The sequence below is a fragment of the Dunckerocampus dactyliophorus genome, chromosome 11 (genome assembly GCF_027744805.1).
Source record: "Dunckerocampus dactyliophorus isolate RoL2022-P2 chromosome 11, RoL_Ddac_1.1, whole genome shotgun sequence".
NCBI lineage: Eukaryota > Metazoa > Chordata > Actinopteri > Syngnathiformes > Syngnathidae > Dunckerocampus > Dunckerocampus dactyliophorus.
In genome coordinates, this window is record NC_072829.1 from 19,932,299 (window position 1) to 19,960,211 (window position 27,913).

Below are 27,913 nucleotides of genomic sequence, written 5' to 3' on the forward strand. Positions count from 1 at the left end.
CTACTCAACTAGTTTTATTGTCACCACTGATACTCATTCATAGTAAACTGTAGTTTGAATTGCACTACAAATAACCATCTATACACATTGTTCTGATGAGGTGCCCAAATAGTGTCAGTTAATTTTTTTTTTAAATCATAATTTCATGTCATTTCTAAGTGAATATTCGGAAAAAGGTGTTTTTTTTAAAATAACCCAATAGAGTACCATTAATAGAAATACCCCATATATATATGCAGGAAATTATACAATTATTCACTTATTTAATTTTATTACATTATTTAATTGTTCTTGCAAAATAAAGTTAATAGTGCAAAATGAGTACACATAACCAAAAACTACTGGCTGTCATTTAAATCCTTTGGCTTTTTGTCCCCCAAACCCTCTTGTGTCCAAGGACTTATACCTTGGGTTTGTAAACAATATAGTAATATATAAATATATCAACAATGTAATAATATCAAAAAGACACACACAAAAACACACACACATGCACAACATGTATTTCTATATTTATTTTTGTAATATATTTATACTGTGTAATGTATTTTTCACAGTTTTTTATAAAATTGCAACTTTATTGCAACTAGGTTTCTCATAATATCACGATGTTTGAAAAATGACTATTTGTCTTCTTTAATATTTAAGTTTTATGCTTTTAAATTTCCCCCCACATTTTTTTTCCTTTATTCTTGTAAAATTCAGACTTTTTCTCGTATGAGCACACCTTTTTTCTCTTAATTTTATTCTCCGAATATTTGTACTTTATTCTCGTAAAATTATAACTCTTTTTTAAAAAACTTTCTATATTTTTAGAATGTGCCAAGAGCCACTAAAAAATGAGCCACTGGCCGCAAATGTCCCCTGGACCCTACTTTGGACACCACTGACCGAAGGTACTTTTTAGTAGCAGACATACACACTAATATTCTGTTGAACATTTAAAAAAAAAAAGATGATTATGCTAAAAAAGATACTCTTATTTTTAAATGTTTGTTGAGTGGTTTGACCAATGCAAATTTTTTGGGCTTCTAAATTAAAGAAAATCCATCCATCCATTCATTTTTTATGCCGCTTATGAATATTTTTTTTACAATTATTAACAACATTGTTAATAATGTTTAAGGTCAGGCATTCTCGGAAAAATGCACGTGAGCAACGTACGCACTTGACGTAAGGGTGTGCGTAATGACGTCACGTTGTAGGCTAGCTATGATGGCAACCGCAGGTTGACATCGCTTCAATGCTGAATTGTAGATTATTAAAAAAGTTAGCGGGAAAAAGCCGTGACGTGGTAACCAAGGTGAATTTAAGAGGTTAAGCTACTACACGCTTGAAACACACAACACACACTAAGCGCGCGGTTTTGGGGAAGGGTAAGTTACCGAAGCATTGCACTATCCAAGGACCAGAGTGTGTGTGTGTGTGTGTGTGTGTGTGTGTGTGTGAGAGAGAGAGATAGTGTGTGTGTGTGTGTGTGTGTTCTGCTTGTTACTTGACTCGTGGCGTCGAAGCAGCACACACCTATTTAACCTGTGAGACAGCTGGAAAGAAGAAAGGTGCGAAAAACACTCACCTGAGAGGCAGCTGTCTTACACATGTTAGCAGAGGTTTTGTACAGTGGGACCTGCTAGCCGCTAGCTAGCCCAAAGTGCTCCTGCAAGCTAATGTTAACAACAGCCAGCTGATGTTTGCTTAACTTATGAATCCTGGTCAAAAAATGCCAACCTCACTAATACACACTATTTATTATGCTTTTCTTACAGCTTATGTAACATCAACAGTTTGATGACATATCCAGACATCATGTTCCTTGACACCTCCCTATAAGCATTCCTAGTCCCTTCATTATGACCTATCTGTTTTAACTACTTATGTATGTTTGCATGTTGAAGTGGCACTATGCCCGCAGCTACCGTGGATCACAGCCAAAGAATATGTGAGGTTTGGGCCAACAACCTGGAGGAAGAGCTGAAAAGAATAAGACATGTCATTCGAAAGTACAACTACATCGCCATGGTGAGTGATGCTCAGCGGGGCATATGGACAATGCCTGGGAAAACATGACAGATGACTTTTGTTTGTTCTTGACAGGACACCGAGTTTCCTGGCGTGGTAGCCAGACCCATCGGGGAATTCCGAAGCAATGCTGATTATCAGTACCAGTTGATGCGCTGCAATGTGGATTTGCTCAAGATCATCCAGCTGGGCCTCACCTTTATGAATGAACAAGGGGAATACCCTCCGGGAACATCAACTTGGCAGTTCAATTTTAGGTTTAACCTCACGTAAGACGACTGTCCTGTCTCTCTCGCTCTTAGAATGGCATTGAAATACATCCTTATACCTAAATAATTAGTACCACACTTTAGTTGCATTACCACATAAAAGAGACTGAGTGATAAAACCGCTTGCAGTTTTGCAGTTATGAGCTGCAATAAGTGTACCAAAATGAAGAGCGTACAGTATACACTAACCAATCTTCACTTTCCCCATTTCTTACGTAGGGAGGATATGTACGCACAGGACTCTATTGAGCTCCTGACAACTTCAGGGATTCAGTTCAAGAAGCTGGAGGATGAAGGCATCGAGGTGGTATACTTTGCGGAGCTGCTGATGACATCAGGAGTGGTACTGTGCGATGGGGTCAAATGGCTGTCTTTTCACAGGTATTCACTCAGCATCTCTTGATCCATTTTGTGTGCCTTGATGTTTTCTTGAGAATAAACCATACTACAAGAGATGAGTAATTTAGTTAAGTGATTCAGAATCATGTGTGATCATTTCTTTTGGCACACCTGATCGTCTCTCACATCACACTCGTGCCACGGGAAATTATCCAAGTTCACGTAATTGGTTATTTACTCAAAATAACGTGTCTTTGTTCTATTGTTTTATTTGTTGTATTTATGCCAGCGGCGTATAGAGACAGGCATTACAATTCAATGCTCTTCCACTATAGGGCAGAAGGTAAATAATTAACCCGTGTATCCACCTGTTTCCATGAATTATAACTTGGCGGCATGATTTATGCTGTACTATTTTAATTAAATGTCATATGTGCCAGTTATTATACAAATGTGTTTGTTAAAAAATAAGGCCTGCACCCTAATAAATAAACACCACAGAGAGAGTAAAAAAATGGTCATGCCCACTACAGTAATCCCCGGTTTATCGCGGTTAATTGGTTCCAGACCCAACCGTGAAGTGACATTTTGCAAATTAGCATTCCTTATATATAAATGAATTAGTTTCGTAGTTAGGGCATAGAAACGTTGTTTACGACCTCATAAATATGTTTTTTTTACATTATTAGAGCCCTCTAAACATTGAATAACACCCCTATAGTCACCTTTAGACTTGTATTACCCAAAATGTAGTAGACATAATAAGACAAAATAAGCCATTTAAGACGTAAATAGGACTCATGCTAGTGTTGTTGCTGTAAATGTGTTCCCTTGGGGAGCTGAGTGGAGGGCAGACGGGAAGTAATATTGGGGGTTCAGAGTTGTGTTTTAGCAGCTGTGGGTTACGGCCATAATAGTAGCTCGTATTAAGGTTTCATTGTGCCTGTTGTGAGATAATTCAAACCTGCAATAAAAGCCTGTTGTTCCGGCAATCAAGTCTGGTGCTTTTGTGTCTCACCAAACATTGCAGTAACATTACTGACATCTAGTGACCAGTGTAGAATACTACATATCATCGCAATGTCTTTGAATGTGTCCTCTGATTGCCTTATATTAATATTTTAGTTAATTTAGCCATTTTTATGCTTGAAAATGCTTAATTTAGGCAAAAAATACGTAAAATGTGCTTTAATATGCGTACTCTGATACAAGGCTGTATTCAACCACGAAACGGTATGATTTATTAAGATATTTTTGAAAAACCGTGATAGCGTGAAGCCGCAAAATTCAAAGTGTGTAATGGCGAGGGATTACTGTATGTGGGGAAAATATGGTAGTTAGGACAAGAGTGTTCAAAGTGTGGCCCAGTGGCCATTCCCGGCCAGATTTTGTTTTTTTATTGGCCCTTGTCGGAATATTTTAAATAGAATGAGTTCATAATTAATGAGATATGTTATTAGATATGAATACATATGTTTTCCTGTTACGGGTAATGTAATTAATTACTATTAATTACAGACAGTGAAATGTTGCACATTATTATGCGCTGATATCTACATCAACGATCTGGATTTTGTTGAAGTCGCCATTGTCCACTACAACTACACAGGAAGGGAAATACAGTAGCTAGTAAACAAGATTTGTGGTTACTCACCTTTAGGAAAACGCTGCCCCTAGTTGTACAGAATTGCAAGTCACTAGCTCAACCCTGATGTAATCATTTGACAATGAATACACTTGGCCAGCATTCACTAATGGCAACAGCAGCCCAGCTGCCCTGCTTTAGGATAACATGCAATGCAGGACACATTTCAACAGTCCTTAAATCTTAACCAGCAAGTTGATTATTCAACAGCTCTGAATTCTGCATGTGTGAGTTGATGGGACATAAATGTGTTCACCCCTCCTTGGTGACATGGGATGGACTGTTTTGCAGCGGCTATGACTTTGGATACCTGATCAAGCTTCTGTCCAACGCCAAACTGCCTGAGGAGGAAGTTGATTTCTTTGAGGTTCTTCACTTGTATTTTCCTGTCATTTATGATGTCAAGTACCTCATGAAGAGCTGCAAAAACCTGAAGGTAGGATTTTTGACAAGTATTCTCGTTCAGCACATCTTGACATATTTTTCGGGGGCTTGGCCTTGGCTATGGTGTGGGTGCAGTGTTTCCCACAGGACCGGTGGTGGGGTTGCAGGAGATTTTCTAAAACTGTCAGTGTTCATGTGTGGATGTGTAAAGTGGAACTTTTGGGTTTGTGTCATAAGAAATGCGCAGCCTTATCTCACGTCTTTAAAGTGTGTGCTGATTTTAAATATAAGTTACACGTCATTGCACATCAAATAACTCACTATATTGATAAACAGGTGCGTTCATAATCCACAGTTGTGGTGGGTGCATATGAAGTGTGTTAAGAAGCAGAGTTATGATGCCGTCTACTGTATGACAGACACCCCCGTTTTAATGTGCTTGTAAGCAAGGGTGAACAGGTGGTGCCAAATCTAAAACAAAAAAGGTAGCACTAAATCTTATCTGTGGTGGTCCAAATTTATTTGTGGCGGGCCGCCACAGAGAAATGAATGTATGTGGTAGTGAGAGACTGACAGGTATGTTATCAATGATTGTGTTCAGGGTGGACTGCAAGAAGTTGCCGAACAACTGGAGCTAGAGAGGATCGGACCACAGCATCAGGCGGGCTCTGACTCTTTACTCACAGGCATGGCTTTCTTCAAGATGAGAGAGGTAGGCTCCTTACCGTAATGATAATGCAGGGGTGTCCAAAGTGCGGTCTGGGGGCCATTAGCAGCTGTTTAATTATTGGTCCGCGGCACATTCTGAAAAATATAATTTATCAAGAAAATTAAAAAAAAAAACAGAATATTACGAAAAGAAAATTTACAAGACGAAAGTTGAAATGGTTGGGGAATTTTTTTAAAAAACAGCTTTAATTTTACGACAGTCAAAATATCACAACAGAAATGTTAATAATTTTACAAGAATTTTACAAGTTGTAATAGGAAAAATAATTTTAGCGTAAAGTTGGAAAACAAAACAGTAAATTTCTTTTTAATGAAATACGAGAAACAAACAAAACAAGAAAAGTTATGTTATGAGAATTAATATTTACAAGAAAATTGACAAGAAGAAAGATAAAAAAAAAACCAGCAGAAATCGAAAAAAGCTGTAATTTTACGAGAATAAAGTCAAAATGTTAAAAGAAAATAGTTTCAACGCTAAAATATTATGAGGAAAAATTATTTTAGTAGCAGAGTTGAAAGTCGGAAAAAAAAAAAGTAATATGAGAATCAAATCAAATCGTTTGACTTATTTACCCAGTCTCTTCCATAGTTTTGACTTCTTACTTTGTCCTTTTTCCCCACTCCATTTGAAACACTTTAAGTTGAGTAAGTAAATTGCAAAGACTAACTAGTTAGCTGGGTAGCTTGCTATGCTAGCGGCGTCTGTCTCTTGTGTCCCTGCAGTGATCCTGCAGACTGCACGTTACAGTTGAGCAACGTGTTGTAAACAAAGTACAATAGGAGTTTAAAGGTGACTATAGGGGTGTTATTTCATGTCTACAGGGCTCTAATAATAGTAAAAATCGTATTTAGAAAGTCCGAAATAGGTTTTCTATACTCTCTACTGTGAAAATATTCCGTCTATTAATATTGAGTCCTACTTTGCGGAAATTCACTTATCAGTCTGATCTGGAACCGATTAACCACGATAAACGACGGACCAGTGTGTAGTAAACCCTCTTTTTTTTGGGGGGGGGGGGAGTTAATTGGTTCCAGACTTGACCGTAATAATTGAATTTCCATAAAGTAGATTTTTTGATTTATAAATCAAATATTTTCATAGTTACAGCATAGAGAACCTGCTTACGACCTTCTAAATATGTTGTTTTAATCATTATTAGAGACCTCTAGACATGAAAAACTCCCCAATAGTCACCTTTACACACGTATTACCCAATATAGTAGACATAACAGAAAATAAGCCATTTAAGTCATAAAGACTCGTACTTGAGTGTTACTATAAATGTGTTCCGGTGTTGGAAGGAAGTGACGTCGGGGGTTCAGAGTTGAGTTTGAGCTTGGCGTGAGCTACGGCCACAACAGTAGCCCTGTTGTTCTGATGATCAAGTCTGGTGCTTGTGTGTCAGTACAGTAACATTACTGACACCTCGTGACCAGTGTGTGAATACTACATGTCATCAGTCTTTGCGTCTTTTGAATGCCTTATATTTGTATTTTAGTTCATTTAGCCATTTTTATGCTTGAGAATGCAAAAAATGTTGGCAAAAAATATGTAACATTTGCTGAAATATGCATATTTTTTTGGCTAATAATAGGTCATATTCTACCATGAAACAGCGTGATTTATTAATTCATATATTTTTGGAAAACCGTGAGAGTGAAGCCATGAAATTTGAAGTGCAAAGTAGCGAAGGACGACTGTATATCATATCACAGCGCTATGCAGCAAAATAATAAGAAGCATAAAAAAACTACCCAGATATAACCAATTTATAATTTCACTGATTGTATTAGTCCTGAGTTTCATACTTTGCACTTTACCTTGTTCTTACACAGATGTTTTTGCAACATCGAAATGTGCAGCTTTCCAAATTGTATTGCTGTTTTATTTCATTTATTTAATTAGGACGGTGTATTATCATAAATATGCCAGAATTAGCTCCAATAGCTAAAAAGCTGATAGTAGACCATCTTGTTATACTCAACGATTGCTCACATTTTCTTTTATGACTAATTTGTTGAGACAAAATGTTTATAATAAATATGGCACTTTTTCTATAACCTACATTGCATATTGCAGTATTTGTCTTATTTTGCACAGTGTGTATTTGTGAAATGCATCCAGTGGCATCACCGAAAACCGCCCCCAAAATATAACATTTTGACTTCTACACCACTGTAAGCTTCAAGCAACAATAAACAATAAATAGAATTTCCAATACAGCTCGTGTAGTGAATGTGTCCAATGTATATATTTATTTGGCATGGTCTTCTCCTTTATGTTTCCACCAGATGTTCTTTGAGGATCATATCGATGATGCTAAGTACTGTGGCCACCTGTACGGGCTTGGTTCTGGCTCCGCCTATGTCCAGAACGGAACAGGGAACGCTTATGAAGAGGAAGCCAACAAGCAGCAGTCGTGACATCACACTCGCACCATCATGTGCGGCACAGAGGCCAAGCTTGGACAACCGGATGATGATGATAAGAATGGAGAAAGTGCTTCATTTAGCTGTTTGTCATCGGCTCTGTTCGTCTTAGACAATTGAGTATAATTGTCAGTAGGGAAAAGTACCACAGTTGTCCTCACACAGGACACAGTTGCACCTGTGTGAGTTTAACCTTTTACTCCGGTAAAGCAGCACAGACATCTGGTTGGTTCGGTTCAATTTAACATGCTTGAAAAAAAAAATGGGATTTTAGTTTTCCTAAAATGTTCTGTAGAATTTTTTTGCACTTTAAAGCTCTAATCTGATTTTATATTGAAAGCTGAAAACGTATCTGTCTCTTTGTTGCCTTCTCGATGTTCCCATTTTACATTGTGAACCCGCCATGTTTATTTAATGTTACCATAACATTTTGCCACCACACTCAGCCTTAAGATGAAATTCATCCTTTTTAAGTTATAATTTATTGTGCCGGTTATCTGATACTAAAAGATGCCACTAAATTACCGCATGTTACCATATTGCCTCAAAATGGAAAGGGATTATTGGGTGTGTTCACATGCACATAGCCGCTGTAATTCTTTGCAATTCTCTGCGCTACTTATTTTTTGTTCTTTGCACCTAAATGCCCCAGTGTGCCTGTGACAGACATGAGGGGACATGCCTCTCACCCAGTGGCCCTCTAGGTTTGGGGGCCGTGCTTAGCGATTGGCTTTTTGGTGAAGTTTCCTGTTCATTTGGTTGTTAGCAGTTGTCAAATAAAGTCCAACTTGAAGCAGCTACTGTGTGTCTCTTCAAACTGCCACATTGGTGTCCCCGACGTGATTCAGTGTGGCAGTTTGAAGACACGCAGTAACTGCTTCAAGCTGGACTTTGTCAACTGCCAGTGGAAACTTCTTCTGGCGCCAAAACACTAAAGACGCCCCCCAAACCCACAGGGCCACTGGGTGATAGGCATGCACAGTGTTAAAGCTGAGATTGGAAGTTGTATGCACATAAATACAATCGACTCATACATCTCATATCGCAAATGGAGACAAAACACACTTCATGTCGGACATGCTGAATACTCTGTTGTGACACCATTTTCATTCATTTTGTTTTAATTGAGGTTGCTTTTGCAGAGTTTTAGTGTTGTAATTAAAGAAAATAACACTTTACTGCTTGGGGAAAATGGTGTTGCATTTTAACATGCATCTTTTTCATTTTTGTTTCGCCAACGTTCATGCGTTGGCCTTTGGGTGAGATTGTTTTCTGTCTGTGTCACATTTCCGCTCTAACATGCTGCATAGACGAACCGCATGTTCCAAAGGTTTTGAACAAATGCAGTCATTGAATAGTGTTATAAACATTTGTAGGTGTGTGCTGAAATATAGATATTAACCAAGTTCAGTGTCACGATGACTGAAAGGTGTGGGTTTTTTGGTCATTTTTGCAGTGCATCCTTGACACTGTAAAAGGAGAAAAAGAGTATGAAATACACGAGTTTTTAGGTTGTTTTGTAAATAAAGGCTCAAAGCTTTTCTACTGAAAAGTACAATTTCACTAATGTCTGAAAGGGTCAAAGTTTATTGTTGTACCGTGCAGCACCGAGTGCAAAGCAATGACAAACAAGCACTTTGTTTTAATATTGTTAGGGACTATATTGCATATTGACTCATACACACGCATAGAAAAATATAACTTGACTGTAACAGTTATGCCTTTTTGAAACACATTCTTGAAATTACATGACTAATAAGAAACCGGACATGTACAAGGAAGTAGCCAGAGAAAGAACAGCATGTGTACCTCACTTTGCAGAGATTACACAAAAAAAAAACACTTAAATGTTGATCTCATATGAGACATATTGCTACAAGCCCTCCACGGACATACGGTTACACTACAGATAAACAACTACACAGCTCTTCCATTGCATCATCAGGGTTTTTGGAATGCAATTTGAGGATGATCACACACTAAAGTCCACAACCTTTCAGATAAAGGCAGGGCATGCAGCTGAATACTTTTCCGTGTTTAGATGTCAGTGAAATACCAGTGATGGCATCATCGGGAGGAAGGAGCAGTACTGACCTGTTAAATGAGCATAACAAATATCCATGACATACATTTTTACCATGTCCTTATTTTGCATACAATTCCAACAGGCATCCAAACCTTCCTTGGCTATACCTCATTTTCTATGGTCATCACCGGGTTATTAGTGCCTGCAAAAGCACACACAGGTGGAATAAAAACACAATCAGCTGATATAAAAATAGGATGGTAGAGAAAGAAGTTTACCATTCTTGTCTACATCTGCTGTAATGTCATTTTCAGGCCAGGAGGAGGTGCTGCTGAGAAGACGACTTTGACTCTCCCTCATTGGCTTGGATGGGAAGTGGCGACCTTCTGCAGCACTGGAAACAGAAATGTGCATATTTTTTTACATCTTCAAATGCTTAACGGTACTCCCGATGGTGAGGGGTTTTGCTGTCTTGTATGATTATTGCGCTTGTTCAATATTTTAAATAAATACTGTACTGTAATACCTCTTGTTTGCAGGGATGTGGCCAGCGGGTGAGGATGGCTGCTCAGGGTCAGTATTCACCAGGCATGTTGGGAACGAGCAACCATCCCCTAAACTGAAGAGTGTGCATGAGAAAGAAAATTCTTATCATTATATCAGGTAATCAATACACATACTGTATACCATACAGACAAAAGTATCTGGTCACCTGACACAACCTCACACAAAACACACCCTAAATTCTCCAATAACAATCACGGTGTTTAAAACTCACTACAGTAATCCCTGGTTTATTGCAGTTAGTTGGTTCAAGCAAGGCCCGTCAAGGCATGGTTACAGTAAATGATATACCTGTAATTGCTGTCTACGTGGTTTACAAATGCAAATAACCGCCGGTGTCTCTGATAAGGGGCAGGTCAGAAAATACTGGCATTTATCCCTGTGAATATTTATCATTTATCAGCACCACAAGAATGCAGTAGCTGTATTTGTAGTATCACGAGGGCTCATCATGCATCAGCTTTATACACTTTTGCATGCACTTTAAAACGGTTGTGCTACGCAGGTGTTGATTTAACACGTGCATATTACACTACTGTTGTTTACAGTGAACTCATCTGCTATTATTAATGCTGGCTGAAATCCTAAATCATCGCCGTTCTGTGGTTGAATATGGCCTGTTATTAGTCAACACTAGGACTGTCAAAAACGACGTTAACTAATTTATTTAATTAATTACGTTAATTTTTTTAGCCTAATTAATGCATGCCCATCATGGCAAGCAATGGCTCTCTGTTATGACGGCAGACGGCCGCACAGTGTAGCTCCCCACAGAGTCACACACAGTATAATGTTATTCTTACCTGAACACATGAACAGCAGTGCAATTCCAACATCATATATGTACCTCCAACTCCAAAGACGTCTCTAGTTCATTCGTCATTGCAACGACACTTCCTCATTGTCACTAGACAGACCGCGAGATGCATTCAGGGACACTATGGGCATCACAATAACGTCTTTATAATGCGTGTGTGTGGTCTAAATCAGGGGTCGCCAACACAGTGCCCGTGGCCACTTGGTTGCCCCTAAGGACCACACGAGTCACCCGCCAGCCTGTTCTGAAGATAGCTCAAATAGCGCCACTTACCTACGGGTTGCATCTCTTTTTTGGGGTGTTGCTCTTCTTGTTTAAATCACACTTACATGTAAACTGGAAATGGCAATATATATTTTTAAAAAACAGTTTAAAAAATTGTACAACAGACATTTAGTAGTGCCCATTCTCTTTTGTTCCTTAAGTTAACGTGTGATTAAATGTAGCTCTCAATTACGACGCAAGATGGGCATCTGAATGCATCAGGGTAGCCAATTGAGCAAATTAGCTATTTCAGAAGTGTGTATCAAAGTGGTAGCCCTTTGCATTAATCAATGAAGTAGCTCTCAGTTTCAAAAAGGTCGCTGACCCCTGGTCTAAATAAACAGAAATGCAAAGAGAAACAATAAGTGGATATTCTTATCGCTCCCTTTGTAACTCTTTGTGCAAAGTACAATTTGCTGCATTTAAGTATGCTGGGAAATCCCCGAAAATGCACTCAAAACATGTGACTTGAACTTAGACGTGGTGTCTTTCAACGCAACTCCTCATTGCTCATAATAACACAGTTAAAATATGATTTAAATATTCTGCTATTAAAGAAACCAGTGTTAGGTAAATAGATTTTCAGACGTGTGCCATCTCCTAACTCCCTTAAATTTTCACTTAATTTGGCGCTGTTAACGCATACAAATATATATAATCCTGCCCTGTCATTTATCTTTCTTTCAATAAAATACGGTAAAAATGGGCATATTTAAGACATAATGTGCCATGGCGATTAATCATTATTATTTAACTTAAAAACTGTGATGAATCTGATTAAAAATTTTCATCATTTGACAGCCCTAGTCAAAACATGTCGAGTTAAGTAAGCTTTACATATTTTTTGCCTAAATTAAGCATTTTCAAGGTACAAATGGCTAAATGAAGTAAAATATACAATTATAATATCATCATTAGGGAGTTCCACACGCCATACATTATTTGTTATTGTTTTGTGGGAGGGGAAAATGGGAGCACGACACTGCCAAAGACGTTAGTTAGGTCAAGACACTACATTGCACGAAAGGATCGCTGTGGGTTGCATTAGTGATAGGCACAGGTGATCGGCTTTTGTGGTTGGCGTTGAAAAGCAAGTATCGGCACATGCCGATCTTATGATACTTCACAGAAATAGTCTGATCGGAGCGCCCCTAATAATGATACCGGTATAAAAAATATTGGTATGTATGTTTCTTATGTTCTTATTCTTTTTCTTGTGTTTTCTTTCTTTTCTTGGGAGAATGAACAGAACAAGAATTTCATTGCAAAGTATAACTGCCTGTTTTACTGTGCATATGACAATAAAACTCTTTCCATTCCATTCCATTCCATTTTCCTCCGCTTATCCGGGTCCGGGTCGCGGACCCGGATACAATAAAACTCTTGAATCTTGAAAATATAAGGCATTCAGAAAATGTATTCAAAGACGTGATGCTATGTAGTATTCTACAATGGTCACTCTGTAATGTTATATTGATGAGACAATAGCCACCACAGGAAGTACTGTACAAAACCCAGAAGTGAAAAAAGGAACAAGGAACTATCTCAATGCTAATGTGTCAGTCTATAATATGTCTTATATATGTCTTAAATGTCTTGTTTATGTCTTAAATGACTCATTTTCTCTTATTATGTCTACGATATTGGGTAATACGAATGTAAAGGTGACTAGTCTAGAGGTGCTACAGTGCTCTAATAATGTTAAAATTTTTATTTCGAAGGTCGTAAACATGTTTTTTATGCTGTAACTACAAAAATATTCAATTTATAAATAAGGGATCCTACTTCGCGAAAATTCACTTATCACAGTCGGGTCTGGAACCACTTAACCACAATAAGCAAAGGAGTACTGAACTAGTACGGAGACAATTGCTCAGCCAGCTTTAATAATGCAGCAGATGAGTTCATTGTAAAGAACAGTAGTTATTAGTAATATGCATGAGTTTTAAACCAACTGATTGTGTCCATGTGTTCCAAATTATTATGCAAATACGATTTTAGCATCATAAACATAATTTTTTTTGTTTTTCAATGAAATTCATGGATGGCATTGTGTCTTGGGGCTCTTTGGATTACTGATATCAATCTCGGACGACTGTCATCATTAGTTTGCCTTGTGAGCCCATTTAAAAGAAAACTACTTTAAAATGATGTTCCACATTATTAAGCATGCCACAGATTTCAATTAATACGGGAAAGAGGATCTCTCTGCTTACAAAAAAGCGTAAAATATTGCAATGCCATGGACAAGGCATGAAAACATTCAATAATTCACAAAAACTTTCGTAAGGTGAAGAAATGTGTGGCTGATTCAGATCACAGCCGGTATTGTGCTGATAAAGGCATAATGAGAAGGGTTTCTGCCAGACAAATTTATCGAATCAAGAGAGCATCTGCTAAAAAGCCATGACAGGTATTTAAGGCTGCTGATGCCTCTGAAGTCCCATGAACCTCAAGGTGTAGGATCCAACAGAGGCTTACAGTAAAGCATAAACCTACTATTTGGCCACCGCTAACCAATACTCACAAGCAGAAACGGTTGCAGTGGGCCAACAAATACATGAAGATTTATTTTCAAACAATCCTGTTTACTGATGAGGGCCGTGCAACCTTGGGTGGTCCGGATGGATGAAGTAGAATATGGCCAGCATAGCACAACAAGGCTGTGATGTCAGCAAGGAGGTGGCTGAGTCATGTTTTGGATCGGAATCATTAGGAGAGAGCTAGTAGGCCCTTTATGGTCATTGAAGGTGTGAAAATGACCTCAGCAAAGTATGCAGAGTTTCTGAGTGACTACTTTCTTCCATGGTACAATATGAAGAACCGTACCTTCTGCAGCAAAATGACCTTCATGCAATGACAATGCACCATTTCATGATGCAAAGAATACCTACCTCTCTGTCATTGGCTGTTATGGGCATAAAAGGAAAGAAACTCATGGTTTGGCCCATTTTTTTCCCCTGACCTAAACCCAATTGAGAACATATGGTGCATCATCAAGCAAAAAAATCTGTGAGAGTAGGAGGCAAATCACAACAAAACAGCATCTGTGGGAGGCTATCCTGACATCTTGCAAACAAATTCAAGCAGAAACGCTCCAAAAACTCACAAGTTCAATGTAACAATTGTGACAGTTATAATGCATAATAATGTGGAACAGTGCATTTTGTTATCATTGGAGGTTTGTTCAATATCATTGAAATTGTCCTCTAAAGGTTGATAACTTGAAAATTATGATGACTGTAAATGATATTGACGATTTAGCAAAATCAGAGAAAAATATCATTTTCATAATAATTTGGAACACAGTGTACATTTGTGGCTTTTTAATGCTCTCACCAACTGATCCAAGGACCGTACCTGGAGAAAACAGGAAAGGGCCAGTATTTGGCTTCATCGCCAAACACTTGACGGAAGTTCTTACGGGAGCCAAGACTGAATCCGTTCTTGTCTGTTCCGTGACGAAAAACCGGAGCACGAACAGCCTCTGATAGCACAGTCATGGAGAATGGTGTTTTACTTTTATATAACAGATGGTTGCAGCTGAATAGGAACACTGAGCGATGAAGGCCTCAGACAGACACCATGTGTGACTTCCCCTCCTGAGGAGTGTCTATAATCTGCTTACACTTCTGAGCCTTTGTCTTGCTATGACACTGCAACGCACACAACATACACTCCCCCTGGATAATCAATCTCCTCTCGCTACACACTGCTCTGTTTGACAACCCAAAGATCCACAAAGAAGAGACGGTGGCTTAGCACCGACTCTGAAGACAGATAAAGACAATCAGGACAACACCTACCAAGAGTGGACCTGTTCTTGCAGACGAGCCAGCAGTGATAGATGAAAAGCGAAGCGAGGCTGACTGAGAACATGGAGGCTGAGAAGAAGAGGAATAGGATGTGGAACTTGGCCTGCGTGTCTGGAAAGCCGTTCTGTGGGAGAAACAAGCAATACAAACACACAAATGCATGATGACAGAATGGACGCCAGCTCGTGGTCAAGCATGAACTATCACATTGACCAAAATATAAGAAAAGACAGATAAATTATTTTTTAAAGACAAATAATATCATGCAATATAAATACCAGTGAAATAACACCTGATGGATTGAAATGGGAAGGATATCTGCTTCATTAATCACCATTATCTTAAAATTGTCAGCATACTGTAACGTTTGAGACACTTTTTTCCAACAGGTCACTGTGTCACGGCTGCATCTTGCCAAGTGTGCGTGAGTGACAGGAAAAAAAGCTCTTCAGGGTTGTCTTTTTCAGACTTTTGTCAAGAAAAATATACTACAAAGGCTATTTCTTCTCTTTAGCCTTTGTTCCTGGTTCTTAGGACCGTGTTGCTATCAGAAGTAGTCAATGATCACACAATTTAAAAGACTTTCAAATTAAAGAATAAGAGCATTATACGTATTTGGTTACAGCGCTGGACTCTTAGCATCAATGAGGAAGATCGAGGGAGGGCCCACAATGAAAGTACACAGAGTCTATACAGCAGTTGCCGCACTCCTCTAGAAAGTGAAACGTATGCTTGTGTGCTTGGAAAAGTGAAAGTAACGTTAAGTTTGTATGAGAGAGACTGGCTCCAACTGGTTCTAACTATGCTGATAGCATTTCTTTTTTACTATCTTCTCCTCTCAGTACTTTTCCATGGGTTATCTGTGAGTGTTGTGCAACTCTAGTTGTGCTATGTAAGTGTGTGTGGCAAGGCGGCCTTCTGTGAAAAGCTATTAGACTGAAAGTGCACTGAGTTAATAGACTGAATCTGAAGGTGTAACAATAATATTCAACAATACTGTCTTGTATTCAGGTCAGTGCAGGTACTTAGTTGGTGCGTGTTGTCTGTCGGGTGTGAGCGCTACCATACTACGCTAACTAGTTCGATCAAAAGGCTGAATGGTTACCAGGTATTCTTTCAGACGAAAATGGGCTTTACCTCCAGCCTTGTGGAAAAAATGCACAGCAGTAGATATTTGTTATGAACAGTCTAAAACTGAGTTCTTTATGATATTATGTTCTCTAAATTATACAGTATATGTATATATACATGTATTATTGAGGTATGTACTTACCATCCAAAACTTAATGAAGTATTTAAGGTCTGTTGCAGTTATAAAAAGGCAGTAGAGGAGCGAATATGACAAAAACAGCATGAACGACTTATAGTTGGAGAATCCCACACAGTTGTTCACCCTGCGAGAATAAGATGAGACAGCAGGAAGTAAAACAGTAATATTTCGCACATACTGTACATACTGTACAACATAGATACTCTATCATTTTAGATGCCAGGCATTCATGGAATTGGGTGCTCAGTTTATTAGTGTTAGTGGTTCCTTACTGTATAACATGGATTTTTACTTAATAATGCTTGGAGAACAAAGGAGAAAATCCCTTCAGCTTTAAAGTGATCCAATGACGAATCACAAATCCTATTTTTTAGTTCATCATGGTCTGGAGACCACATTTGCCACATTATGACAAAGAGAGTGTATGACACGTTTCATGTAATTTTAGATGCAACATTTCTCTCTTACACCAAATGTGACAGATGACAGATTTTTTGGATTTCTTGTTACACACTATCTACTTGGCTTAGATACACTACAGACTGATAACAGGATATTATGTCTTTTCATATACAAGTATAATGTCAAACTGTGAACTAGTATCACAAGTGCTACAAAGTGCTCCCACTGTTATTTTAATGATTTGCCCACCTGTGTAAATTATAGTTGTTTTTTTAATCTATAGTTTTAAAATATGTCTTAATGTCATTGTAGACGTATGAATTACGTTTAATTGTGCTTACTTCATGACAACATGGAATTATCATTATTAATTTAATGCTATCTTATCGTACAAGGTGTTTCAAAGTGTTTTATTCAATATGTTCATGGCTGGACTATTTTGCAGTACTGTAATCCCTCGTTTATTGCGGTTAATTAGTTCCAGATATGACTGTGATAACTGAATTTCTGTGAAGTAGGATTCCTTATTTATAAATGGAATATTGTTGTAGTTAGAACATAGAAAACCTGTTTATGACCTTTTAATTGCGGTTTTAACGTTATTAGAGCCCTCTAGCCATGAAATACGTAGGTTAAGGCCACACCCGTAGCCTGTGTTAGGGTTTATTGTGCCTATTGCGAGATCATTCAAACCTACAATAAAAGCCTGTTGTTCCGGCGATCAAGTCTGGTGCTTGTGTGTCTCACCGAATATTTCACCCAGTGACCAGTGTAGAATACTACATATCATTCACAGAATCTTTGAATGCGTCTTTTGAATGCCTTATATTTGTATGTTAGTTCATTAAATCATTTTTATGCTTGAAAATGCTTAATTTGGGCAAAAAATATGTACAATTTGCTTTAATATGAACTTTTTTTGACTAATAATAGGCTGTATTCAACCACAAAACAGCATGATTTATTAATAACATATTTTTTAAAAACCGTGATAGAGGGAAGCTGTGAATTTCAAAGTGCTTCGGGGCAAGGGATTTGTTGTATTAAGATCATCATTTCAGCTGTTTGAGCTGTTTGAGCACAAAATCTAAACAGTGTCAGTCTCCAAAAACAGACAAAAAGACAAACTACAAAAAAGACCACAAAATTTTGTCATAATTGTAATCAGTTTTAGTTTAGCTTTTTGAAATAACAAAAAAATATGTCATTGAATTCTCACTAAATTCTCCATGATGATTCACAGACTCTCTATATCTACCGTACGTACCAGGGACAGTGGTGATCCATCTTCAGGATGCATCTGAAACAAATCAGGGTCAGATGTCAGTATTATCGGATCTTACCATGTCAGTCAGTACATCATGCGCTCTTTTCTCCGTAGGCATAGTACATGCAGACCGAGAGTCATACTTATCACAAACTGAACAATGGTGACATCGATCAGGCTTCAGCAGCTGGCAGCGGTCACAGAAGCGGATTGCTAAGAGGACACAGACAATTTAATCACAGCAACGTCTGCAGTGGCATGTCTCAAAATGTTTAAAGTGCAGTTTTTGGAGTTAATGTCAAGTGGTTAGGACTATGCATACACAGTATGATTTCTTATTGGTCTCTTCTGAAACAGTTATGATTGAGTCCTTTGAATTCTGCCCATTTTTTAAATGAATTGTTGTGTTTTATAACGAATCACAAAGGATTTCTGTACAATTCATTGCCATTGGAGACAATGTAATTTTAAAAAGGTGCATTAGACAGTAAGAATGAGTATAGTAGCTCCTCGCATATTCGCAATTCAGCGTCTGCTGAGTCGTATTACTTGAGAAGGATTTCTGTACAGTATACGCAGTGAATCAGCTTGATATTTCATTGCTTACTCACGTGCTTATCAACCCAAATGCCTACCTTACTCACGGTGCAATCAACACATGTGGAACACACAATGGAACTGTACCACACTGACTTGACGATGCTTACACACAAATATACATGCAAAACAATACAATTTAATTGCAATTTAGACCCCGCAAGGCATGCTGGGAAGCCTATGTGCACCTTTCCCCAACTGGAAGTTACCCGGCATGCTCTGCGGTTTGTAAATATATTAGCGTTTATTTAGATACCGGGCATAGTCTGTTTGGTGCGTTTACATTGTGTGTTCCACATGTGTTACTTAATGTGTTATTTTTGGTCGCACCGTGAGGGAGGTGTAGGCTTTTGTGTTGAAAACCTCCTGCTCTCTATCAAAATATATATTTTTATGTGCGTCTCAATGACGTTTTTTGGTTGGTTTTTTTTTGCCAAAGCAGGGATTTTCTGTATTGTAGTTTTTTTAGTATGTAACCCCCTAAATGTTTGGGGTTTTTTTTACATCTGTTCTCTACTGCTTAATGGTCAGGGTCGATGAGAAGCGGGAACCTATCCCAGGTGACTTTGAGTGAAAGATGACTACACCCTGGACTGACAAGGCACAAAAAAACATGCACACTCACAAATGACCGATGGACGAAGAAGGCAGTGGGGGTGAAATGAATACCTCCAGAGTTAGTGCGAGTGTAGATGGGCAGCTCCTTGGCTATTCTCCTCAGGATCTCCTGCTGAGACTCTCCCCTGTCTTCACGCTCCAGCAGCTCTTTGTCCGAGTAGGACAGGTGAAACTTTGTAAAACAAGACGCAAAGGAAATACAAAACACGAGCTGTCACTTGTCAGTGCTTGTTTGTTTCTCGCTGTACATTTGTCAAAACCGGTGCAAGCGTTTTGTAGTCTGGCATGTTAAGGGAAATGCAGGAATATGTTTAAGCCCAGTAAGCAGTGAGGAATATTCCCTTTCCTTTACGTTTGTCTTTACAAATGGTAAATGGACTTTCACTTGTATAGCACTTTTCTACCTTGCATCAGGAGCAACGGGGGGGGGGCATTATCTTTATCAAGGATACTTCAACATGGTCACAGGAGGATGGAGGATCGAACCAGTAACCTTTGTTTGGGAGACAAGCTTCAGTTTGTAAATATCCTCAACATATTTGTGTCGTGTGTTACTGATACAGAGCTGAATTGCTATTGCACTTGTTGGCGCTTCTGCTATAGGAAGTATTTAGCTCAGGCTGCTGCCCCCGCGACCTGACCTCGGATAAGTGGAAGAAGCTAGATGGATGGATAGTCCAAATGCAGCACTCAATCACACACTGAGACGCCAACCTACCTCTGCACTTCCCACAATGCTTCAGCTCACGTTGTCAATAAAGCAGTGTCGTCGTCTCACTCACCTCGCTCAGCGGGTTCATGGGCTTGGTGAAGATAGTTTGTCCATAAGCCCAGACAAACATTATGAAGATGATATGGTACACCAATAAGTATAAGACTGAAAAGAAGAGGGAATTTACAAATGATCAATGTCTGTCAACATTGTGGTTGCAAGTGAATTTTGAAGACTTGAATGCAAATATTAGAGGTGTAATTGGACTTTTTTAAATGCCTTAGAAACACTTATGTACTGTACACTGCAAATTATTGATGCATACGACATCTTCTCCGAGTCAAATTTATTTAAGTTGATGTGTACTCAAAGCTTTCTTATTTTTTCCAATGTTCAATGACCGCCACAGCATAAAAAACATGTAAAAGATATCTAATGTGGAGTTTGTGAAATATAGTGGCAAATAAAACCCTGGGGTAATTTGGCCCCATAACTATAACCTCACATCTTGCTTTGCAGCTGGTGTGAGTTAGTAGTAGGGCTGTCAAAGTTAACGCAGTAATAACGAGTTCACAGAAATTCCCTTTAACGCCTCTGTTTTTTTTTTTTTTTACGCACAGTTATCGTGCCCTCAGCCCGCACCGTAGTTTTGAGAAAATGCAGCGGCGCCGCAGCTGACGCCGAGCCACGAGCGGGAACAAACCCGCAAAGAAAAGGGCACCCTGAATGGCAAGCCTAGCCTCAAAGCCCCAGCAGGCAAGACCAAAGCCACTTGCATCCACTGTCGCCATGAGCTGAACACAGATGGAGAAACTGCCAGAGCACTGCAGGTATTTATTGTAATTTATACAATGCTACCTTGGCATACGAGTGTCCCAACTTAGGAATATTTTTTAGATACGAACCGTCTCTTGGCTGATTTTTTTGCTTTGTACTGCAAGCTAAAATTTTAGTCACGAGTTGCTAGTTACCAGCAGGCATTGCCAAAGACAGCTATTTGGAGGGCTTGTGTCACCTGAGTATGTGGGGACAAAGGCGGAAGTGAGCGAGCACACACACGGCGGCCAATGAAATAGCAGGCCCATGAGGTAATTTATTAGCATTATTATTATTACCTATCAAAGTTTGTGCTTGTGCTTGCTGCGTATGTCAAAGCGGACATGTCGCAAGACCCGCGGTGTCATAATTTAATGCTGCTGAAGTCGCCAGACCAAGAAAAGTGTGATAAAGTGTGTGTAAAAGAGGGTTTTTGTGTGTGTATGTTTCTGTAAAGGAGTGTTTGGAAGTGAAGTATAAGCTATAACCTGACTGCACTACCATATATGGGCGCAGTCCTACTTCGGTAAACTACTGCCTGTTCTTGACCACTTCATTTTTTGTAGGTTGTCAATATTTATTTTTCTAACACTCTGTTTTCATTTCACTTAGTTGGTGGATAACAATTACTAATAATTATATTTTGTGAGATTATCTGCTTGAAGAGAATGATATGTGTGTGATGGGCAGTTTACCTTATCTACGTCTACTTGTACATTGTGTTTGTTTTTTATACATTGAGGTCCATTTTGTGTTGAGCTGTTTAAAAAAAACAAAATGTTTAATGAACAAAAATTTGCATCAGCACACATATTATCCAGTGTCATGTCGATAGGTGTATTCAAAACTTTAAAATGATCTTTCTACACTTATTATAGATAAATACGTAAAAATAAAAACTATCTTATATGCGATTAATTGCGAGCGAACATGGACAAAATGTGATTAATCACGATGAAATATTTTAATCGATTGACAGCCCGAGTTAGAAGCAAAGTAGAAGACGTTCCTATGCTAATTAACACGTGTGATGGAGGAGAACGTGAACGGTAACAACTGTTATTGGATTTCCAAAGTTCCTGCACTTCGTCAATATTATCTGTATAGCAGAAAGAGTGTGCATATATTTCAATAACGACTTTCACTGCACAACATTTTACAGGATGCAATTACCGTTAATATCAGAGCCGCTCAATAAAAACCTTGATAAGAAAAGATTGATTTATCATCACTATACCTCAACAATGCAGCAATTACAACCATGTGATTTCCATTTCACTTAAAGCTAACAATTTCAAAATATGCATAGAATAGAAGGGCCTTGTAAAGATCTCTGCAGGTTCGGTATACAGTATCATATGCATGTTTGCGCAAGACAAATTACCCAAACGAGTTTGTTGTTTGCTAGATTTGCAAAGTCTACATCCGTGCACACATTTGTATCACTCACACTCAGCGTAGGCATTTGAATATTTGACTGCAATTTCGTTTTGATATGAAATTATTTCACACGACGGGAGATGTTCTGAACACTTGTATCAATGCCAGTGTCATAAAGCATAATAAGTGTCATAAAACAGAATAAAGCTGCCCAAAAACAACTTTGTGACTGTAGCTCATCTTATTTTCTTTCTACTTGTGTAATAAGGTTCTTATTTAGACTGCAAACTAGTAGACTGAGTCAATAGCACCACCACGAGTGGCAGCCAATTCGTGCCTTAATTGTTTCGAGACATGATTAACAATAGAAAAAAAGCACCAGTGCTTCACTTATTTTGTTGTGTTAAATAACTATTCATTTTTTGGACCAATTAAGTGAGATTGGGTCATTTCCCATGGAACACCAGACGATCTATCGCCGCACATTAAGTCATTCAATACCAAAGACGTATTTTGATGTTTTTATAATCCCGAACACCCGACCCAACAACGTATTTACACTTCTTTCAGTTTTTTTTTTTGTTTTTTTTGCGCGAGAGGCAAAAGGAGGTGATGACGCAACTCTCCACTAATGCATTTCACTTCAAAGCAATTTTAAGCCATAAAAACGGCCAGAAGGTGGCAGCAGTGCATTTGATAAGAGCTCGGCAGGGATCATGTGAATGGAAGAATCATACACGACAGTAAGGAGGAAGTGACAGAGTGTAGAGTGCAGTGTGCAGAGGGTTACGCATCGTAGGGAAATTTTAAAGCATGCACACGCACAAACACGCGTGTACACACATGCACACACATAGTTCAGTTCCAAATGTGAAAATTGTAAATAGTTCATTGTGTTATATTTGTAAATACATTATTTTGATGTAAAACAACCCCTTTTTTGTGTTTTTATGTTGGAATAGTTGTAGATATTTGAGCTGTCACAATAGCAAAACATTTTTGTCAAAGTTATGCTTGAAATGTACAGTATCTTTTCACAATAAGCTGTTTTTCCTCCCTTTTTTACTATATATATTTTTGGGAAAAGGTAGAAACAAACTTTATTTTGGTATGTCCCATGTTTATATAGCCATAGAACACAATATTCTGCGTGCCTTGAAAGATCAGTCAAAATCGTCTAAAATGGCCGGTACTGAAGGGGCTGTCTTTTGAAAAATGGCTGGGATTGAATGAGTTAATGTGGCGCAGAGCAGTGATTGGGAATCGCTGGTCTAAACAACTTTAAAGGGAAAACTCCTTATAAGCAGTACTAAGCTCTCATAAAGTATGGGAACACACATTTTCAATTCACACACATAAAAATATGCTCAACAAAAGAGCTTCTCAAGCCCAAAGGGGACCTTATTAGAGTAAATTTCTTTCAAAGCTACGGAAATCATGAGAAAACTATCAACGATGAAATGATAACAACACCCAGGTAGCATAGTGTCCCCGATTAAGTATGTGGGTGAAGAAAAATATGTCAGGACGCAGATGAGACAGACTGCTAGAAATGCTTTGATATGAGCTGCATCTACCCAGACGTCTCCCGACTGGAGTCAATTCAACATCTGACGCTTGTAGATTAAATAATTCTTCTTGATTTTAGACAGTGTTATGAAACACTTACCCTTTTCCCACGTGCTTTCAATTGACACTGCAAAAGGAAGAAGACAAATACACGTAAAGAGCTTATTATTTTTGATCACAGTCCTGCTTTTGTATATGTCAACTTAAATCTGATTGGTGGTTTGCTTGAGCGGATTTTGAATACATATATGTTCATGCATATGCCAGTTAGCGTAAATGCTCCATATGTATACAGTGGATTCGTGCAAAACGTGGATTTTTGGTCCAAATTATTATTTTTTCCTCCGTTCTTACTCACCATAAGTTAGTATAAAATGATAAATATGTGATAATACAGGAAAAATGTACAGCATACATATACCACTGTCAGAATGCCCACTATTTTTACATGTTTATGTCTTTTTGTTAAGCATGGCATTTCGCACCTTGTTCGGCGGTCCTCAAACGCACCATTGATGTGTGCTGTGACTGGCTACACTGTGACTCCAGTTCTGTCTGTTCATCTATTATCTTACATTCATTAGTGTTTAAATGTGTTTGCATGTGATTAATAAGTGTGTGAGGCATATTTAGGGTTTACATCTGGATTGTATCACTTTGATTGCAAATGTTTGTTTGAAATGACGCGTTATGGGGGAAAAAGACTCACACTTTTTCGCCAATAGTTGAATATCCTGAAAAGTATCGACCACGAAAAGTGGGGATCTACTGTATACTGCAAACTTGAGAAGCCCCTGGAAGTAACCCTTATGCTGACTTCAAGATTTCAGATAAAATCTGAGACAGCTGCACAGGGATTATGTTTTATGTAAACAATTATCCAAGCATACAATCATCCATCATCAGCTTGTATAACAACCTACTATATCCCCCTCATTCTCTCTATCACACAAGCATATGGTATAGACATGTAACATGGAACTGTAATACATCATATAGAGAGGGCTTTCTACTATTTTGGTTACTTTACTCAGCTGCACGTGAGAGGTAAAATATTGGAAAAGCCTCACCGCTTGATGCAGTACAGTGCAGTGTGAATCAGAAATAAACTATGATACAAACATTCAACCCATCAATCAAAACGTGGTTTAGGCCAGGTAGTGTACCGCCACTGTGACACCTACATGCAATAAGTCAATGTATACTCATAAGGAGCTTGTATGATACTGCAGAGGATTTGACCTTTTTTTTTTTTACACATACTAGAAAAAATGTCTGATATCCTCAAGTTGTGCCCATGTGCAAACCCCAACAGTGACTAATAATGTAACAATAATAATAAATAATAATAAATAAATAAAATAAAACAAATATGTATTAATTGTTATTCCTTATTACATTTTATATATCATAAAAACTATTATTCTTATCATGAAATTATATTCTAACTATAAAAAATAAAATGAATAAGATAATAATAATAATACGTAAAGGCAGACAATTCCTTCTGCACTTTTGGCATTAATATGCAGTCACATATGCACTATCATAAAGCAATGGCTCATAATATAATAATAATAATAATAATAAATATAATTTGTATTACTTATTAAATTTTATATATATATATATATATATATATATATATATATATATATGAGAATGTAATATTTATGATTAGCATTATCCATCCATCCATCCATTTTGCATGCCGCTTCTCCTCATTAGGACGATAGAAAATAAAATAATAATAATAATAATAGAGGCAGACAATTTTTTGTGCACTTTAGGCATTAATATACAGTCACATACTGTACTTAGAGACTTACTTATTTACTTGTCGTATTTTAATGTCACAATATTAGTTCAGTGAAATATCTTTGTCATCAATTTATGACACATTTTCAACTATTTCCACCTTCTGCAAAGAGACGGTCCAAGTGTTCAAAGGCAGATGTTGGTTGCTTTAAAAAAAAAAGTGGGTCAACCTCAGATTGCTTGAGGTGAATTATATAAACCCGACAATGGGATTAACTGAGCTGCTGAAAGAGAGTGTCAGCTGACGCTACTTCCACACAACTGCCTCTGTGTGTGTCTGCAGAGCACATGCTTTAGCCTCCGTCCCGTCCTCTTCCTGTTGTCATCATGCTGCCCCGTGTGACTCGAATCCATCACACAGTTCTGCCAATTATTCCACTGGATGCAAAACACGTAACTTTTAAGACAGATTTAGACTGCTGTGGCCACATTTAAAGAGTGCCATCATGGCCCGTGAATTGTGTTTATTGCAAGTCATCTTCTAAGTTAAGTTCATTCCAGGACACTCAGAGGTACTGTTTGGGTCAAGCTGGAATTTCCTCTGCTCTGCCTCTCAGCTTTATCGTTTTTTTTATTATTTCAACTGACCACTACTTAATATCACAATCAACTGTCTGTTCTGCATTTACAAATTCAGGGTTTGGAACCTAATATTCACTGTTCGGAAGCCCAAAAGAGTATAAACAAGACAGAAAAACATAATAACGATGCACTTGTTGGGAGTTCAGATGGTCATAATATGGCAGAAAATCTTGACAGAAAAGTACTGTAGTGCAGTGATTCCCAACCACTGTGCCGCAGCACATTAAAGTATCGCGAGAAATTATCCAATTTCACTTCATTTGTCGGAAAATTCTTATTTATTTACTACAAATAACGTATGTTTGTTTCTCTGTCTATGCCCGCGATGTATAGTGAGAGGCAGAACAATGAAACGCTCTTCCTGTAGATGGCAGAAGGTACATGATAATTATGTGTATCGACTTCAGAGTTACCAGACGTACAATAATGATCATATTTGTACGCTAACTGCATCCTTTGTATAATGTACGATCAATAACTCCAAAACCCTAAAATGTACGATAATTTGACGATTATGCACCTGATGTTGTGCATTGTCTCACGTGCCTCTTTAAAGCCAGTTGTGGGCGCTGTTCTGCCAGTGTCAGCTTTTTTCCAACAGTGCTGTTTGTTTATTTAAAGGTAAAACGGCATTATAAGCTATACGATACATGGTCTGTGGTAATGTTTTAGTGTCGCAGACGGTACCGAGCATTGTCTCAAATCGGGTATGTACAAGAATTTTCATTAAAAAACGATAATATTAAACGATATGATAATTTGTCATTTCCCATCTGGCAACATCTGATCCACCTGTTGCCATTCATACGACAGAATAAATCACTTTATGGTGTCTGAGATTTTCTCATGTAAAATATGTGTCTTGGCTCAACAAAGGTTGGGAATCACTGCTGTAGCGTATGAAGTAGTCTATGAACTACACAACTGTACCATAAAATAAGGCATATGAACAATTAGATTTTGCTTGAACAATGTGTGCATGTCAAAATGGTGACTGGACTGTTGAGTGACACTCTTCACACACTGCATCCACAATATGACACTCATCTGCATGCATCATTTGTACAAAATACCTTGGAGTGCACACATGAAGGAGAAAACTCCCCTCAATGGTTAAAGTCAGACACATGCACTCCACAGACGCACACTCAGACACCCCTCATGCACACACAGTGGCCAGACGTGTGTTGTCTTACCCAAACAAAGCTGCACAACATAGGCGTAGTACGACCAAGCCACTATGAGGGCGATGAACAGGACGGGGATCCAGTAGCAAACTCTCTTGCAGCCCCATTTGACATTACGCGAGCCTGACGGTGCCATAGTCTAGGAGCGGATCATAGCCGGTGCGCGTTCATGTGTTTACTCGCCTATGTATGTGCACGCGCGTCTCGGTGTCTCCCCGAGGACTGTCAATGCATCGTCGCTCATCTCAATGCATGAAGCCCTTCACCATGTGATGCAGCAGCATGCTCACACGCTACACACTACAACACACCAGTAGCTCCGCCCCCAACAGCCACCCCCCACCCACTGGTTGCCATGACGGCCGCAGGATGCTGCAAAGCTGGCACATTTTTT

At 38.4% G+C, this 27,913-nt stretch overlaps 2 protein-coding genes across 9 annotated transcripts; one reads left to right on the forward strand and one right to left on the reverse strand.

Moving 5' to 3' along the window:
- Positions 1–1,178: 1,178 nt before the first annotated feature.
- Positions 1,179–9,601, forward strand: cnot7 (CCR4-NOT transcription complex, subunit 7). Of its 5 annotated transcripts, none has more exons than XM_054792367.1 (7): positions 1,179–1,376; positions 1,913–2,019; positions 2,095–2,288; positions 2,508–2,669; positions 4,564–4,708; positions 5,258–5,368; positions 7,678–9,601. In XM_054792367.1, the coding sequence occupies exons 2-7, from the start codon at positions 2,017–2,019 to the stop codon at positions 7,807–7,809; spliced, it is 747 nt and encodes a 248-aa protein (XP_054648342.1). In that variant the 5' UTR covers positions 1,179–1,376; positions 1,913–2,016; the 3' UTR covers positions 7,810–9,601. The 5 variants fall into 5 exon arrangements, with proteins under 5 accessions (XP_054648342.1, XP_054648340.1, XP_054648339.1 ...); XM_054792365.1 differs by having other exon boundaries at positions 1,896–2,019; positions 7,678–9,599; XM_054792364.1 differs by having other exon boundaries at positions 1,180–1,376; positions 1,767–2,019; positions 7,678–9,598.
- On the reverse strand, positions 9,380–27,827 carry zdhhc2 (zinc finger DHHC-type palmitoyltransferase 2). Of its 4 annotated transcripts, XM_054792359.1 has the most exons (14): positions 27,529–27,827; positions 24,033–24,059; positions 20,238–20,332; positions 19,507–19,627; positions 18,384–18,453; positions 18,241–18,273; positions 16,575–16,695; positions 16,407–16,445; positions 15,293–15,425; positions 14,847–14,973; positions 10,368–10,460; positions 10,120–10,235; positions 10,009–10,043; positions 9,380–9,909 (listed from the first exon to the last, which is right to left on the reverse strand). In XM_054792359.1, exons 1-14 carry the CDS (start codon positions 27,653–27,655, stop codon positions 9,883–9,885), a joined length of 1,164 nt encoding a protein of 387 aa, XP_054648334.1. In that variant the 5' UTR covers positions 27,656–27,827; the 3' UTR covers positions 9,380–9,882. The 4 variants fall into 4 exon arrangements, with proteins under 4 accessions (XP_054648334.1, XP_054648335.1, XP_054648337.1 ...); XM_054792360.1 differs by lacking the exon at positions 24,033–24,059; XM_054792362.1 differs by lacking the exon at positions 16,407–16,445.
- Between the last annotated feature and the right edge of the window lie 86 nt (positions 27,828–27,913).

Coding starts and splice junctions, on each gene's coding strand:
- zdhhc2 (XM_054792359.1), bottom strand. CDS start 27,655: ATGGCACCGTCAGGCTCGCGTAATGTCAAATGGGGCTGCAAGAGAGTT. Junction 24,060..27,528: donor TGTTGTGCAGCTTTGTTTGG/GTAAGACAACAC, acceptor TTCCTTTTGCAG/TGTCAATTGAAAGCACGTGG. Junction 9,910..10,008: donor TGATGACCATAGAAAATGAG/GTATAGCCAAGG, acceptor CTCATTTAACAG/GTCAGTACTGCTCCTTCCTC.
- cnot7 (XM_054792365.1), top strand. CDS start 1,903: ATGCCCGCAGCTACCGTGGATCACAGCCAAAGAATATGTGAGGTTTGG. Junction 2,289..2,507: donor AATTTTAGGTTTAACCTCAC/GTAAGACGACTG, acceptor TTTCTTACGTAG/GGAGGATATGTACGCACAGG. Junction 4,709..5,257: donor AGAGCTGCAAAAACCTGAAG/GTAGGATTTTTG, acceptor GATTGTGTTCAG/GGTGGACTGCAAGAAGTTGC.